Consider the following 14241-nt stretch of genomic DNA (forward strand, 5'->3'; position numbering starts at 1 on the left):
TCTGAGCCACCAAACACACTTAAAGCATGCAGAATCGACTCAGAATAGGAAAAGGAGACGTTTAGGTCAATTTTATGCATTCTGGCGTTCGTAGATACAACAAAACTGTTAAAATTCTTCAGAAACGTCACTTTTGAAGTGTTTTCTTGTACTTTTAAGCCAATCAGATACCCAACGGGCTCGGAAAGTGCAACGAAACCATCAAATTTTAGCTAGAAACTGTATTTTTGTCGATTTTTATTGAATTTGAACTATATTTCAACGTTTTTTGATGGTTCTGAGCCACCAAACACACTTAAAGCATGCAGAATCGACTCAGAATAGGAAAAGGAGACGTTTAGGTCAATTTTATGTATTCTGGCGTTCGTAGATACAAGAAAACTGTTAAAATTCTTCAGAAACGTCACTTTTGAAGTGTTTTCTTGTACTTTTAAGCCAATCAGATACCCAACGGGCTCGGAAAGTGCAACGAAACCATCAAATTTTAGCTAGAAACTGTATTTTTGTCGATTTTTATTGAATTTGAACTATATTTCAACGTTTTTTGATGGTTCTGAGCCACCAAACACACTTAAAGCATGCAGAATCGACTCAGAATAGGAAAAGGAGACGTTTAGGTCAATTTTATGCATTCTGGCGTTCGTAGATACAAGAAAACTGTTAAAATTCTTCAGGAACGTCACTTTTGAAGTGTTTTCTTGTACTTTTAAGCCAATCAGATACCCTACGGGCTCGGAAAGTGCAACGAAACCATCAAATTTTAGCTAGAAACTGTATTTTTGTCGATTTTTATTGAATTTGAACTATATTTCAACGTTTTTTGATGGTTCTGAGCCACCAAACACACTTAAAGCATGCAGAATCGACTCAGAATAGGAAAAGGAGACGTTTAGGTCAATTTTATGCATTCTGGCGTTCGTAGATACAAGAAAACTGTTAAAATTCTTCAGAAACGTCACTTTTGAAGTGTTTTCTTGTACTTTTAAGCCAATCAGATACCCTACGGGCTCGGAAAGTGCAACGAAACCATCAAATTTTAGCTAGAAACTGTATTTTTGTCGATTTTTATTGAATTTGAACTATATTTCAACGTTTTTTGATGGTTCTGAGCCACCAAACACACTTAAAGCATGCAGAATCGACTCAGAATAGGAAAAGGAGACGTTTAGGTCAATTTTATGCATTCTGGCGTTCGTAGATACAAGAAAACTGTTAAAATTCTTCAGAAACGTCACTTTTGAAGTGTTTTCTTGTACTTTTAAGCCAATCAGATACCCTACGGGCTCGGAAAGTGCAACGAAACCATCAAATTTTAGCTAGAAACTGTATTTTTGTCGATTTTTATTGAATTTGAACTATATTTCAACGTTTTTTGATGGTTCTGAGCCACCAAACACACTTAAAGCATGCAGAATCGACTCAGAATAGGAAAAGGAGACGTTTAGGTCAATTTTATGCATTCTGGCGTTCGTAGATACAAGAAAACTGTTAAAATTCTTCAGAAACGTCACTTTTGAAGTGTTTTCTTGTACTTTTAAGCCAATCAGATACCCTACGGGCTCGGAAAGTGCAACGAAACCATCAAATTTTAGCTAGAAACTGTATTTTTGTCGATTTTTATTGAATTTGAACTATATTTCAACGTTTTTTGATGGTTCTGAGCCACCAAACACACTTAAAGCATGCAGAAACGACTCAGAATAGGAAAAGGAGACGTTTAGGTCAATTTTATGCATTCTGGCGTTCGTAGATACAAGAAAACTGTTAAAATTCTTCAGAAACGTCACTTTTGAAGTGTTTTCTTGTACTTTTAAGCCAATCAGATACCCTACGGGCTCGGAAAGTGCAACGAAACCATCAAATTTTAGCTAGAAACTATATTTTTGTCGATTTTTATTGAATTTGAACTATATTTCAACGTTTTTTGATGGTTCTGAGCCACCAAACACATTTAAAGCATGCAGAATCGACTCAGAATAGGAAAAGGAGACGTTTAGGTCAATTTTATGCATTCTGGCGTTCGTAGATACAAGAAAACTGTTAAAATTCTTCAGAAACGTCACTTTTGAAGTGTTTTCTTGTACTTTTAAGCCAATCAGATACCCAACGGGCTCGGAAAGTGCAACGAAACCATCAAATTTTAGCTAGAAACTGTATTTTTGTCGATTTTTATTGAATTTGAACTATATTTCAACGTTTTTTGATGGTTCTGAGCCACCAAACACACTTAAAGCATGCAGAATCGACTCAGAACAGGAAAAGAAGACGTTTAGGTCAATTTTATGCATTCTGGCGTTCGTAGATACAAGAAAACTGTTAAAATTCTTCAGAAACGTCACTTTTGAAGTGTTTTCTTGTACTTTTAAGCCAATCAGATACCCTACGGGCTCGGAAAGTGCAACGAAACCATCAAATTTTAGCTAGAAACCGTATTTTTGTCGATTTTTATTGAATTTGAACTATATTTCAACGTTTTTTGATGGTTCTGAGCCACCAAACACACTTAAAGCATGCAGAATCGACTCAGAATAGGAAAAGGAGACGTTTAGGTCAATTTTATGCATTCTGGCGTTCGTAGATACAAGAAAACTGTTAAAATTCTTCAGAAACGTCACTTTTGAAGTGTTTTCTTGTACTTTTAAGCCAATCAGATACCCTACGGGCTCGGAAAGTGCAACGAAACCATCAAATTTTAGCTAGAAACTGTATTTTTGTCGATTTTTATTGAATTTGAACTATATTTCAACGTTTTTTGATGGTTCTGAGCCACCAAACACACTTAAAGCATGCAGAATCGACTCAGAATAGGAAAAGGAGACGTTTAGGTCAATTTTATGCATTCTGGCGTTCGTAGATACAACAAAACTGTTAAAATTCTTCAGAAACGTCACTTTGAAGTGTTTTCTTGTACTTTTAAGCCAATCAGATACCCTACGGGCTCGGAAAGTGCAACGAAACCATCAAATTTTAGCTAGAAACTGTATTTTTGTCGATTTTTATTGAATTTGAACTATATTTCAACGTTTTTTGATGGTTCTGAGCCACCAAACACACTTAAAGCATGCAGAATCGACTCAGAATAGGAAAAGGAGACGTTTAGGTCAATTTTATGCATTCTGGCGTTCGTAGATACAAGAAAACTGAAAAATTCTTCAGAAACGTCACTTTTGAAGTGTTTTCTTGTACTTTTAAGCCAATCAGATACCCTACGGGCTCGGAAGGTGCAACGAAACCATCAAATTTTAGCTAGAAACTGTATTTTTGTCGATTTTTATTGAATTTGAACTATATTTCAACGTTTTTTGATGGTTCTGAGCCACCAAACACACTTAAAGCATGCAGAATCGACTCAGAATAGGAAAAGGAGACGTTTAGGTCAATTTTATGCATTCTGGCGTTCGTAGATACAAGAAAACTGTTAAAATTCTTCAGAAACGTCACTTTTGAAGTGTTTTCTTGTACTTTTAAGCAAATCAGATACCCTACGGGCTCGGAAAGTGCAACGAAACCATCAAATTTAGCTAGAAACTGTATTTTTGTCGATTTTTATTGAATTTGAACTATATTTCAACGTTTTTTGATGGTTCTGAGCCACCAAACACACTTAAAGCATGCAGAATCGACTCAGAATAGGAAAAGGAGACGTTTAGGTCAATTTTATGCATTCTGGCGTTCGTAGATACAAGAAAACTGAAAAATTCTTCAGAAACGTCACTTTTGAAGTGTTTTCTTGTACTTTTAAGCCAATCAGATACCCTACGGGCTCGGAAAGTGCAACGAAACCATCAAATTTTAGCTAGAAACTGTATTTTTGTCGATTTTTATTGAATTTGAACTATATTTCAACGATTTTTGATGGTTCTGAGCCACCGAACACACTTAAAGCATGCAGAATCGACTCAGAATAGGAAAAGGAGACGTTTAGGTCAATTTTATGCATTCTGGCGTTCGTAGATACAAGAAAACTGTTAAAATTCTTCAGAAACGTCACTTTTGAAGTGTTTTCTTGTACTTTTAAGCAAATCAGATACCCTACGGGCGCGGAAAGTGCAACGAAACCATCAAATTTTAGCTAGAAACTGTATTTTTGTCGATTTTTATTGAATTTGAACTATATTTCAACGTTTTTTGATGGTTCTGAGCCACCAAACACACTTAAAGCATGCAGAATCGACTCAGAATAGGAAAAGGAGACGTTTAGGTCAATTTTATGCATTCTGGCGTTCGTAGATACAAGAAAACTGTTAAAATTCTTCAGAAACGTCACTTTTGAAGTGTTTTCTTGTACTTTTAAGCCAATCAGATACCCTACGGGCTCGGAAAGTGCAACGAAACCATCAAATTTTAGCTAGAAACTGTATTTGTGTCGATTTTTATTGAATTTGAACTATATTTCAACGTTTTTTGATGGTTCTGAGCCACCAAACACACTTAAAGCATGCAGAATCGACTCAGAATAGGAAAAGGAGACGTTTAGGTCAATTTTATGCATTCTGGCGTTCGTAGATACAAGAAAACTGTTAAAATTCTTCAGAAACGTCACTTTTGAAGTGTTTTCTTGTACTTTTAAGCCAATCAGATACCCTACGGGCTCGGAAAGTGCAACGAAACCATCAAATTTTAGCTAGAAACTGTATTTTTGTCGATTTTTATTGAATTTGAACTATATTTCAACGTTTTTTGATGGTTCTGAGCCACCAAACACACTTAAAGCATGCAGAATCGACTCAGAATAGGAAAAGGAGACGTTTAGGTCAATTTTATGCATTCTGGCGTTCGTAGATACAAGAAAACTGTTACAATTCTTCAGAAACGTCACTTTTGAAGTGTTTTCTTGTACTTTTAAGCCAATCAGATACCCTACGGGCTCGGAATGTGCAACGAAACCATCAAATTTTAGCTAGAAACTGTATTTTTGTCGATTTTTATTGAATTTGAACTATATTTCAACGTTTTTTGATGGTTCTGAGCCACCAAACACACTTAAAGCATGCAGAATCGACTCAGAATAGGAAAAGGAGACGTTTAGGTCAATTTTATGCATTCTGGCGTTCGTAGATACAAGAAAACTGTTAAAATTCTTCAGAAACGTCACTTTTGAAGTGTTTTCTTGTACTTTTAAGCCAATCAGATACCCTACGGGCTCGGAATGTGCAACGAAATCATCAAATTTTAGCTAGAAACTGTATTTTTGTCGATTTTTATTGAATTTGAACTATATTTCAACGTTTTTTGATGGTTCTGAGCCACCAAACACACTTAAAGCATGCAGAATCGACTCAGAATAGGAAAAGGAGACGTTTAGGTCAATTTTATGCATTCTGGCGTTCGTAGATACAAGAAAACTGTTAAAATTCTTCAGAAACGTCACTTTTGAAGTGTTTTCTTGTACTTTTAAGCCAATCAGATACCCTACGGGCTCGGAAAGTGCAACGAAACCATCAAATTTTAGCTAGAAACTGTATTTTTGTCGATTTTTATTGAATTTGAACTATATTTCAACGTTTTTTGATGGTTCTGAGCCACCAAACACACTTAGGCCCGGTATTTCAGTAGTTGGTTAAAATCACGGTTAACTAACCTTGGTTAAATTTTAACCAAAACTTTAACCAAGAACCGGTATTTCAGTGTCGAAAATTTGGTTAAGTATATTCTGGTTAACTAACCATTATTTCTCTTAAGTTGGTATCGTAATTGGTCTACCAGTTGAAAAGAGCATGTGCGAGGATATATTCTTTCATATTTTGGTGGGCGTGTAGGCGTTTTTATAACCTCACTTTTGCTTTATTTACATTTTGATTGTGAAAGTGTTGTTTCTTTTTAAGTGAATCGTGTGAAAAATAATTTAAAAAAATGGCAAATATTTACTCTTCTAGCGATAGTGACTCAGACGATGAGCAAGTTATTAATTTTGTTGTCCGCTTGGGACGAATTCGCAAAGTTCCTAGAATACAGATACGAAAGGACCATTTTAATTACTGGGACGACCAAGAATTTTATTGTAGGTTCAGACTGTCAAAAGAATCTGTAACAAATTTGTTACATTCAATTCATGATGTCATAAAGCATCCGACAAATTGGTATAAAATATACAATTTAAAATAATATAAGCTGTTTAATGAATCTATTTCAGGAATCACGCTCTTACATCAATGGAAATGTTGTTAATTACACCACCTCCCTTAAATCTCGAAGAGCAAAGAGCTTTTGATTTGGCAGATGATGTACCAGTTGCTGATGATGTAAATAGAAATAATAACAACAGAGCAAGAAATGAATTCATTGCATATTTTGCAAATTTGTAAATTTACATACATAATGTAGAAGTTTATAAATTATTTCTAAATTCATTAAATGCAATTTCAGCTCATGTTCCGCTCTATGCTTTAGTTGGTTTAGTATTTTTCATTGTTCACATCACTTATGTATTCATCTAACCAAGTAAATAAAAACAAAATTATATGAAATTAATTTATTATATCTCACTGATTTACTGATTATTATCAACATCGGAGAACGTGATTTGTTGTTTCAACAATGTCATCCTTAATGCATGCTCCTCCTGCATTAATTTCAATTTTACACAATGTTCTTCTTCACGATGTCGCAGTTTTTGCTCATGTTCCTCCTGCAATTGGTTCTTCATTATTGCATGGATTTCCTGTTTTTGCTTGTGGTCTTCTTCAAGTAACTTTTTTTTGAAAACTGAGTTGTTCCTTTTCTCGTCGGCAAGCTGACACCATTTGTAATTAGTAATATTTCCACCCACTCTTATTTTACCTGCGGAGTACATTTTATTTTCAAAGTTACTTCTTACTATTATTAATTATGTCAAATCACCTTTCTTTGAAACATGTAGTGGTTTCGAGGGAAGCTTTTTTAACATCCTTGGAGTGTATTGTGACCAGTCTGAAAAAAAAAATAACCATGTGTTTAATGTTTAACAATACTTTATATCTTACCTAATTCATTTTCCTGCGTATCCCCCAGTTGTGCAACTACGTCTTCTTCTAAAACTAAAAATAAAATATATATTATAATTTTAATAACAATTAATTTATTACTTTGCACTTACCTAATTGTGATGAAGAGGCACTGTTTTCTGTGAAGAAGCTGTTTGACGTCCCCATATTCTCTACAAAAAAGGTGTTATTATGAAATTTACAAGTATGTATATATTTTTTGTATAGCTACCTTCATTTTCAATCTCTGGGACAATTGAATCCTCAATTTCATTTCCGTTTCTTATTTCTTCTACATCTAAAACTTAAGAATCAATTATAACCATGTTGTTGTTATTTTAATGTCTAATAAGTGATAACTTACCATCATTATCACACACCGCTGGTAAACCTGTCAATCTGTCTCCCAAAATTTCGCGGACAGTTGCGTCTACTGACGTCTCTGTTGGGCCTTTGGAGGGACCACCGCCAGTGCCTCGTGCGTATTTTTTATCGTGGGCAAAATTGCGAACTGCGGTTTTTTTTAAATTTGTCCATTTGTCTTTTAGATTCCTGGACGTTCGAGGCACGGTACCAGAAATGGCATTAAATGTTTCTGTCAACTTCTCCCAGGCTATCCCCTTTTGCTTATTATTGACGATTCCAGTTTCTTTGCACTCGATCACCTTCTTGTTTTGTCTAACCAAATCTACAAGTAGGCAAATTTCTTGTGTTTCAAAATTTTTTGATCTAACACGTTCACGTTCACTGTTCATCCTGTAGCTTTTATTATATACTTAACAGAGAAAAAAAACACAACAACAGGCACGAGAAAACGAGGTTAGAATGGTGATTAATAACAAGAACAACTGTCAAAACTGGTCTTCAAAATGTCTCCCAAAATTTCGCGGACAGTGGCGTCTACTGCGCATGTGTTAACCAAAAAAATAATGGTTAAACCACCTAGCTGGGCTGGGTTAAAGTAACCAAGAAATTTAACCGTCAAATATCTTAACCCCACACTGAAATACACTTAACCAAAACTTTTTTTGGTTAACTATAATTTCTTGGTTTAACCAACAACTGAAATACCGGGCCTTAAAGCATGCAGAATCGACTCAGAATAGGAAAAGGAGACGTTTAGGTCAATTTTATGCATTCTGGCGTTCGTAGATACAAGAAAACTGTTAAAATTCTTCAGAAACGTCACTTTTGAAGTGTTTTCTTGTACTTTTAAGCCAATCAGATACCCTACGGGCTCGGAAAGTGCAACGAAACCATCAAATTTTAGCTAGAAACTGTATTTTTGTCGATTTTTATTGAATTTGAACTATATTTCAACGTTTTTTGATGGTTCTGAGCCACCAAACACACTTAAAGCATGCAGAATCGACTCAGAATAGGAAAAGGAGACGTTTAGGTCAATTTTATGCATTCTGGCGTTCGTAGATACAAGAAAACTGTTACAATTCTTCAGAAACGTCACTTTTGAAGTGTTTTCTTGTACTTTTAAGCCAATCAGATACCCTACGGGCTCGGAAAGTGCAACGAAACCATCAAATTTTAGCTAGAAACTGTATTTTTGTCGATTTTTATTGAATTTGAACTATATTTCAACGTTTTTTGATGGTTCTGAGCCACCAAACACACTTAAAGCATGCAGAATCGACTCAGAATAGGAAAAGGAGACGTTTAGGTCAATTTTATGCATTCTGGCGTTCGTAGATACAAGAAAACTGTTAAAATTCTTCAGAAACGTCACTTTTGAAGTGTTTTCTTGTACTTTTAAGCCAATCAGATACCCTACGGGCTCGGAAAGTGCAACGAAACCATCAAATTTTAGCTAGAAACTGTATTTTTGTCGATTTTTATTGAATTTGAACTATATTTCAACGTTTTTTGATGGTTCTGAGCCACCAAACACACTTAAAGCATGCAGAATCGACTCAGAATAGGAAAAGGAGACGTTTAGGTCAATTTTATGCATTCTGGCGTTCGTAGATACAAGAAAACTGTTAAAATTCTTCAGAAACGTCACTTTTGAAGTGTTTTCTTGTACTTTTAAGCCAATCAGATACCCTACGGGCTCGGAAAGTGCAACGAAACCATCAAATTTTAGCTAGAAACTGTATTTTTGTCGATTTTTATTGAATTTGAACTATATTTCAACGTTTTTTGATGGTTCTGAGCCACCAAACACACTTAGAGCATGCAGAATGGACTCAGAATAGGAAAAGGAGACGTTTAGGTCAATTTTATGCATTCTGGCGTTCGTAGATACAAGAAAACTGTTAAAATTCTTCAGAAACGTCACTTTTGAAGTGTTTTCTTGTACTTTTAAGCCAATCAGATACCCAACGGGCTCGGAAAGTGCAACGAAACCATCAAATTTTAGCTAGAAACTGTATTTTTGTCGATTTTTATTGAATTTGAACTATATTTCAACGTTTTTTGATGGTTCTGAGCCACCAAACACACTTAAAGCATGCAGAATCGACTCAGAATAGGAAAAGGAGACGTTTAGGTCAATTTTATGCATTCTGGCGTTCGTAGATACAAGAAAACTGTTAAAATTCTTCAGAAACGTCACTTTTGAAGTGTTTTCTTGTACTTTTAAGCCAATCAGATACCCTACGGGCTCGGAAAGTGCAACGAAACCATCAAATTTTAGCTAGAAACTGTATTTTTGTCGATTTTTATTGAATTTGAACTATATTTCAACGTTTTTTGATGGTTCTGAGCCACCAAACACACTTAAAGCATGCAGAATCGACTCAGAATAGGAAAAGGAGACGTTTAGGTCAATTTTATGCATTCTGGCGTTCGTAGATACAAGAAAACTGTTAAAATTCTTCAGAAACGTCACTTTTGAAGTGTTTTCTTGTACTTTTAAGCCAATCAGATACCCTACGGGCTCGGAAAGTGCAACGAAACCATCAAATTTTAGCTAGAAACTGTATTTTTGTCGATTTTTATTGAATTTGAACTATATTTCAACGTTTTTTGATGGTTCTGAGCCACCAAACACACTTCCTCGAACAAGATGGCGACGAGTGAAGAAGTGTTTTCGGATTCTCAAAGAAGTGAATCGGAAATAAAGTGCGATAAATGCAAACAAGTGCTAAGAAGCAAGTGTACACGTTGTGTAGTTTGTGGGCTAACTTATCACCCTAGTTGTGCTCGTGAAAAAAATAAAAAAAAGGAAGTGTTTAGTTTCTTTACCGAAACAGAAATGGAATGTCTTCATCACAATAAAACAGCGACTTCAGAGAGTACATCTGTCAAGATAGGAGATGAAGAAACTTCGATAACGGAAACAGTAATTAGTTTCCTAAAAAGCAACACCTTTTCTAGCATCTTACGCAAGGCAATAGAAGCAGCCACCGTCTCCCTGCGTGACGAAATTCGAAGTCTTAAACAAGAGCTTAACAATGTGAAGAGTTCCAATGTTGATATGATAAAAATGTTGACAGATTATCCCAAAAATAATTTGTTGAAGGTGCCCTCTTTCGATGTCGATGTGTTCTCCGATATATCTTCCGATGGCATAAACGATACAAACGAGTGGAAAAAAAAAGTACACTATAAAACATCACGCGATAAGAGTGTCCAAAACCGATCCGGCCAAAAAACTAATAAACAGCAGAAAATTCCGAAGGATAACAATAATAAATCCGTTTTAGACCCAAAGGTTATCCCGTTTATTCCATCTAATCCATCATTAAACGTAGCATCGTCGAACATGGAAAAAAATGAAAAAAATGAAGAAATATCTTCTCACAACGCCCTAAATGATGCCGAAGGTTTTCAAACTGTTGTCTCAAGAAAGAAAAAGCGTAACTTCATTCGAGGTAAAGCTTCTGCTACAAATGAAAATGATACGTTGATAAAGGCTGTGCCGCGAAATGGGTATATCTATGTCGGTAATTTACATCCAAACACGTCTGAAAACGATTTGAAGCTATTCTTAAAGTCTAAATTCTCTGATAAAGAAATTAGTGTTGACAAACTTCCTAAGAGGCCTACTGCCAAAAGCGTGTCATTCAAAATCACAGTGGAGGAAACAATTTTTAAGGATTTCTTCAAGGAGGAATTATGGCCGGAAGGAATTTTAGTGAAAAAATTTTACTTCTTAAAAAACGAAAAAGTGAATACGTCCCTAGTGAATTAATAGAAAATTTCTGTTTCAAAGGGGCCAGTTTTCGAATTTTATTTTTAAACATACAGTGCATTAGAAACAAATTTAATATGCTTTTTTCAGAAGTGGAAATTCTAAAAATAAATTGTATCTGCCTTTGTGAACATTGGTTGAACCATATCGAAATCGATAATATTCATGTGCCCGATTTCAACACGGCAGCATTTTTTGCGCGGTCTTCAAAGAAGCATGGAGGAGTCATGGAGCTGATGCACCAAAGTATCCCCTTCAAGATTCTGTCTGATAAGGTATCAGCACTTTCTGCTGAGGTGGATTGCGAATTATGCGGCGTACTTATCACTAAGTTAGATTTAATTTTAATAACGGTTTATCGCTCGCCAAAAGGCGATTTTCATAAATTTATTGATACTATAGTCATTCTTCTTAATGAAATTCATTGCAAATCTAAATACGTCATAGTGGGTGGAGATTTTAACTTATTATTTGGCACTAATGATGCAAAAGCCAATTATTTTTGTAATCTTTTGTCTAGCTACGGCTTATATTCTACTGTCAGATTTAAAACGCGTTATAACAACACACTTGATAATGTGTTTACTAATATTAATTCAGATATGATAAATATAACACCTGCTAAACTTTATCAGTCGGACCATACTGGAATATGTGTAAATGTTACTCTAAAGGAAGCTGTATTCGATAACTCATTTATTCCTAAATATGTAAGGCCCATCTCACAGTTTGGGAAAATCATGTTTTTTAATTTATTACAACAAGTTGATTGGAGTTTCATTGATCAAAATTGCGACTTTAATGCGTCTGATTTGTTCTCGATCTTTATAGATACGCTACTATTGTATTATAATATCGCCTGTCCTGAGAAGAAACTATCGTGTAACAGATCCAAGGTCCATAATATAATTTGGTATACCCCTGATTTAAAAATCATGCGAGAAACTCTGCATCTAATATATAGTTCTTACAGATTATATGGGACTTTGGGTTTGAAAATAATGTATAATAACTTTAAGCGTAAATATGAAGAAGCTGTTAAAAAAGCTAAAATTGCAGCTAATAATGTCTTTATTAAAAACAATTCTAATAATTCTAAAGCTATGTGGTCATTAATAAACAGAAGTAGAAAACGTACTATTCATGAAACTACAAAAATTTCCTCTAACGAATTCAATTTACATTTCTCGAGCATTGCTAAAAATATTCTTAATTCCTTACCAAATACTAATCTTGATCCTGTTAAAATTATGATATCTGTTAATAACACGTCACATATGTTCTTTAAATTCAGGACAGTTAGTGAGGTACAAGTACGTGAGGCATTGAATAAATTAAAAAATAAGAGCAGTAAAGATATTTATGGGTTCAATGTCGACGTTATAAAATCAGTAAAGGATATACTAATTGCACCTTTGACCAAATTAATAAATAAATGTATTGTTGACTCGGTTTTTCCAGACTGCTTAAAATTGGCTTTGGTATGTCCAATATACAAAAAAGGTAATGTCAATGAAGTTGATAACTATCGACCAATCTCCCTTCTTCCAGTGTTGTCTAAAGTGTTCGAAAAATTAATGTTAGAACAAATCCTTGAATTCTTTATTAGTAATAACTTGTTTTGTACAAATCAGTTTGGATTTCGAAAAGGCTTATCCACTGAAAAAGCTGTTCTATCTTTTATTGATAATGTCGTTAAATCCTTTCAAGATGGTGAATATTTTGTGTCTGCCTTCCTAGATCTTAGTAAGGCATTTGACTGCATGTCTCATGAAATACTAATCCGTAAACTTTTTTTTTACAACTTTCAGCCAGATGCCACTAGATTAATTTCATCGTATCTTTTGAATCGATTGCAAGTAGTCTCTGTTGATGGTATAGTCTCCGATAAAGAACAAATCGCGTATGGTGTACCTCAGGGGTCCATCTTAGGGCCTCTACTTTTCTTAATTTATGTGAACGATCTGCCATACTTTTTCCCTGATTTTTTTACGATATTGTACGCGGACGATACTACTTTTAGTAAAAAGGCAATGTCATCTTCATTAGTAATAAGTACTCTTATGAATATATCTTCGCAAGCGGAACCTTGGTTTTCCGCCAACAAACTTTGCGTAAATAAGAACAAATCAGTTCAGATGGTATTTTCATTGAAGAAAGATAAGTCTTTTGCGGATACGAAAAGTACTAACAAGTTTCTCGGAATTGTTCTAGATACTAAATTACTTTGGCATGAACATGTGGATTATATTGTTCACATCATTTCTAAAAATACTTATCTCTTAAGAAACTTATCAAATCATGTTGATCAAAATATATTAAAAATTGCATATTATGCGCTAATACAATCTCACTTAGTATATGGTATACTAATCTGGGGACACAGCGCCTCGTCACAAAACCTTTTTAGGCTTCAAAGAAGAGCTATTAGAATCCTTTCAGGTATTGGTTATCGTAATGATTGCAAATTTTCATTTCAATCCTTAAATATTTTGACATTGCCCTGCTTGTACATCTATCACTGTTTTAAATTTTTAGTAAACCAAATTAATCAATTTCCTACACTGAGTTCTTTCCATGACTATAATACCAGGTCCACAAATTTGTTAATCGAAAATTTGAGAATAAACCGTTGCAGAACTGCCAGGAACTATTTCTGTATAGTGTTCTTTAACAAATTACCTCAGAGTTTCCGCAACCTTCCACCATCTCAATTTCTAAAAAAAATCAAGGATGTCTTAACCGAAAATAGTTTTTATAGTTTCAATGAATATTTTCAATATAATTTTGAGTAATTTCTTGTTTATCATGTAGCTAGCTCATAATCTACATAAGTATTGTATTGCATGGTTTTTATGTTTATTTTTACTATTACATTCTTGTAAACTTTGGACGAGTGTATAAACTTTATGTTTTTTAGCACAATAAAATTACTTACTTACTTACTTACTTACTTACTTAGAGCATGCAGAATGGACTCAGAATAGGAAAAGGAGACGTTTAGGTCAATTTTATGCATTCTGGCGTTCGTAGATACAAGAAAACTGTTAAAATTCTTCAGAAACGTCACTTTTGAAGTGTTTTCTTGTACTTTTAAGCCAATCAGATACCCAACGGGCTCGGAAAGTG

At 34.5% G+C, this 14241-nt stretch overlaps 2 protein-coding genes across 3 annotated transcripts; one reads left to right on the forward strand and one right to left on the reverse strand.

Moving 5' to 3' along the window:
* Nucleotides 1-6457: 6457 nt before the first annotated feature.
* Nucleotides 6458-7767, reverse strand: LOC135121802 (uncharacterized). 2 transcript variants are annotated; one of them, XM_064046085.1, is made up of 6 exons: nucleotides 7327-7767; nucleotides 7195-7260; nucleotides 7076-7135; nucleotides 6963-7016; nucleotides 6841-6909; nucleotides 6458-6780 (listed from the first exon to the last, which is right to left on the reverse strand). In XM_064046085.1, the coding sequence occupies exons 1-6, from the start codon at nucleotides 7715-7717 to the stop codon at nucleotides 6491-6493; spliced, it is 930 nt and encodes a 309-aa protein (XP_063902155.1). In that variant the 5' UTR covers nucleotides 7718-7767; the 3' UTR covers nucleotides 6458-6490. The 2 variants fall into 2 exon arrangements, with proteins under 2 accessions (XP_063902155.1, XP_063902154.1); XM_064046084.1 differs by having other exon boundaries at nucleotides 7195-7266.
* A 2217-nt stretch (nucleotides 7768-9984) lies between these two features.
* Nucleotides 9985-13543, forward strand: LOC135121803 (uncharacterized). Its single transcript, XM_064046086.1, has 4 exons — nucleotides 9985-10792; nucleotides 11203-11558; nucleotides 12924-13253; nucleotides 13523-13543. The coding sequence occupies exons 1-4, from the start codon at nucleotides 9985-9987 to the stop codon at nucleotides 13541-13543; spliced, it is 1515 nt and encodes a 504-aa protein (XP_063902156.1).
* The last annotated feature ends 698 nt before the right edge of the window (nucleotides 13544-14241 follow it).

The sequence above is a fragment of the Zophobas morio genome, unplaced genomic scaffold, assembly GCF_036711695.1.
Source record: "Zophobas morio isolate AGI-343-1 ecotype UQ-CSIRO unplaced genomic scaffold, CSIRO_AGI_Zmor_V1 ptg000720l, whole genome shotgun sequence".
NCBI lineage: Eukaryota > Metazoa > Arthropoda > Insecta > Coleoptera > Tenebrionidae > Zophobas > Zophobas morio.

What these genes read in the sequence shown, in the direction of transcription:
- LOC135121802 (XM_064046084.1), bottom strand. Translation starts at nt 7,717, where the DNA reads ATGAACAGTGAACGTGAACGTGTTAGATCAAAAAATTTTGAAACACAA. An exon ending in AGCGGTGTGTGATAATGATG is followed by an intron (nt 7,267 to 7,326) that starts GTAAGTTATCAC and finishes TTGATTCTTAAG; the next exon opens with TTTTAGATGTAGAAGAAATA. An exon ending in ACTACATGTTTCAAAGAAAG is followed by an intron (nt 6,781 to 6,840) that starts GTGATTTGACAT and finishes TGTACTCCGCAG; the next exon opens with GTAAAATAAGAGTGGGTGGA.
- LOC135121803 (XM_064046086.1), top strand. Translation starts at nt 9,985, where the DNA reads ATGGCGACGAGTGAAGAAGTGTTTTCGGATTCTCAAAGAAGTGAATCG. An exon ending in GCAAATCTAAATACGTCATA is followed by an intron (nt 11,559 to 12,923) that starts GTGGGTGGAGAT and finishes TACAACTTTCAG; the next exon opens with CCAGATGCCACTAGATTAAT. An exon ending in AGAACAAATCAGTTCAGATG is followed by an intron (nt 13,254 to 13,522) that starts GTATTTTCATTG and finishes AAACCTTTTTAG; the next exon opens with GCTTCAAAGAAGAGCTATTA.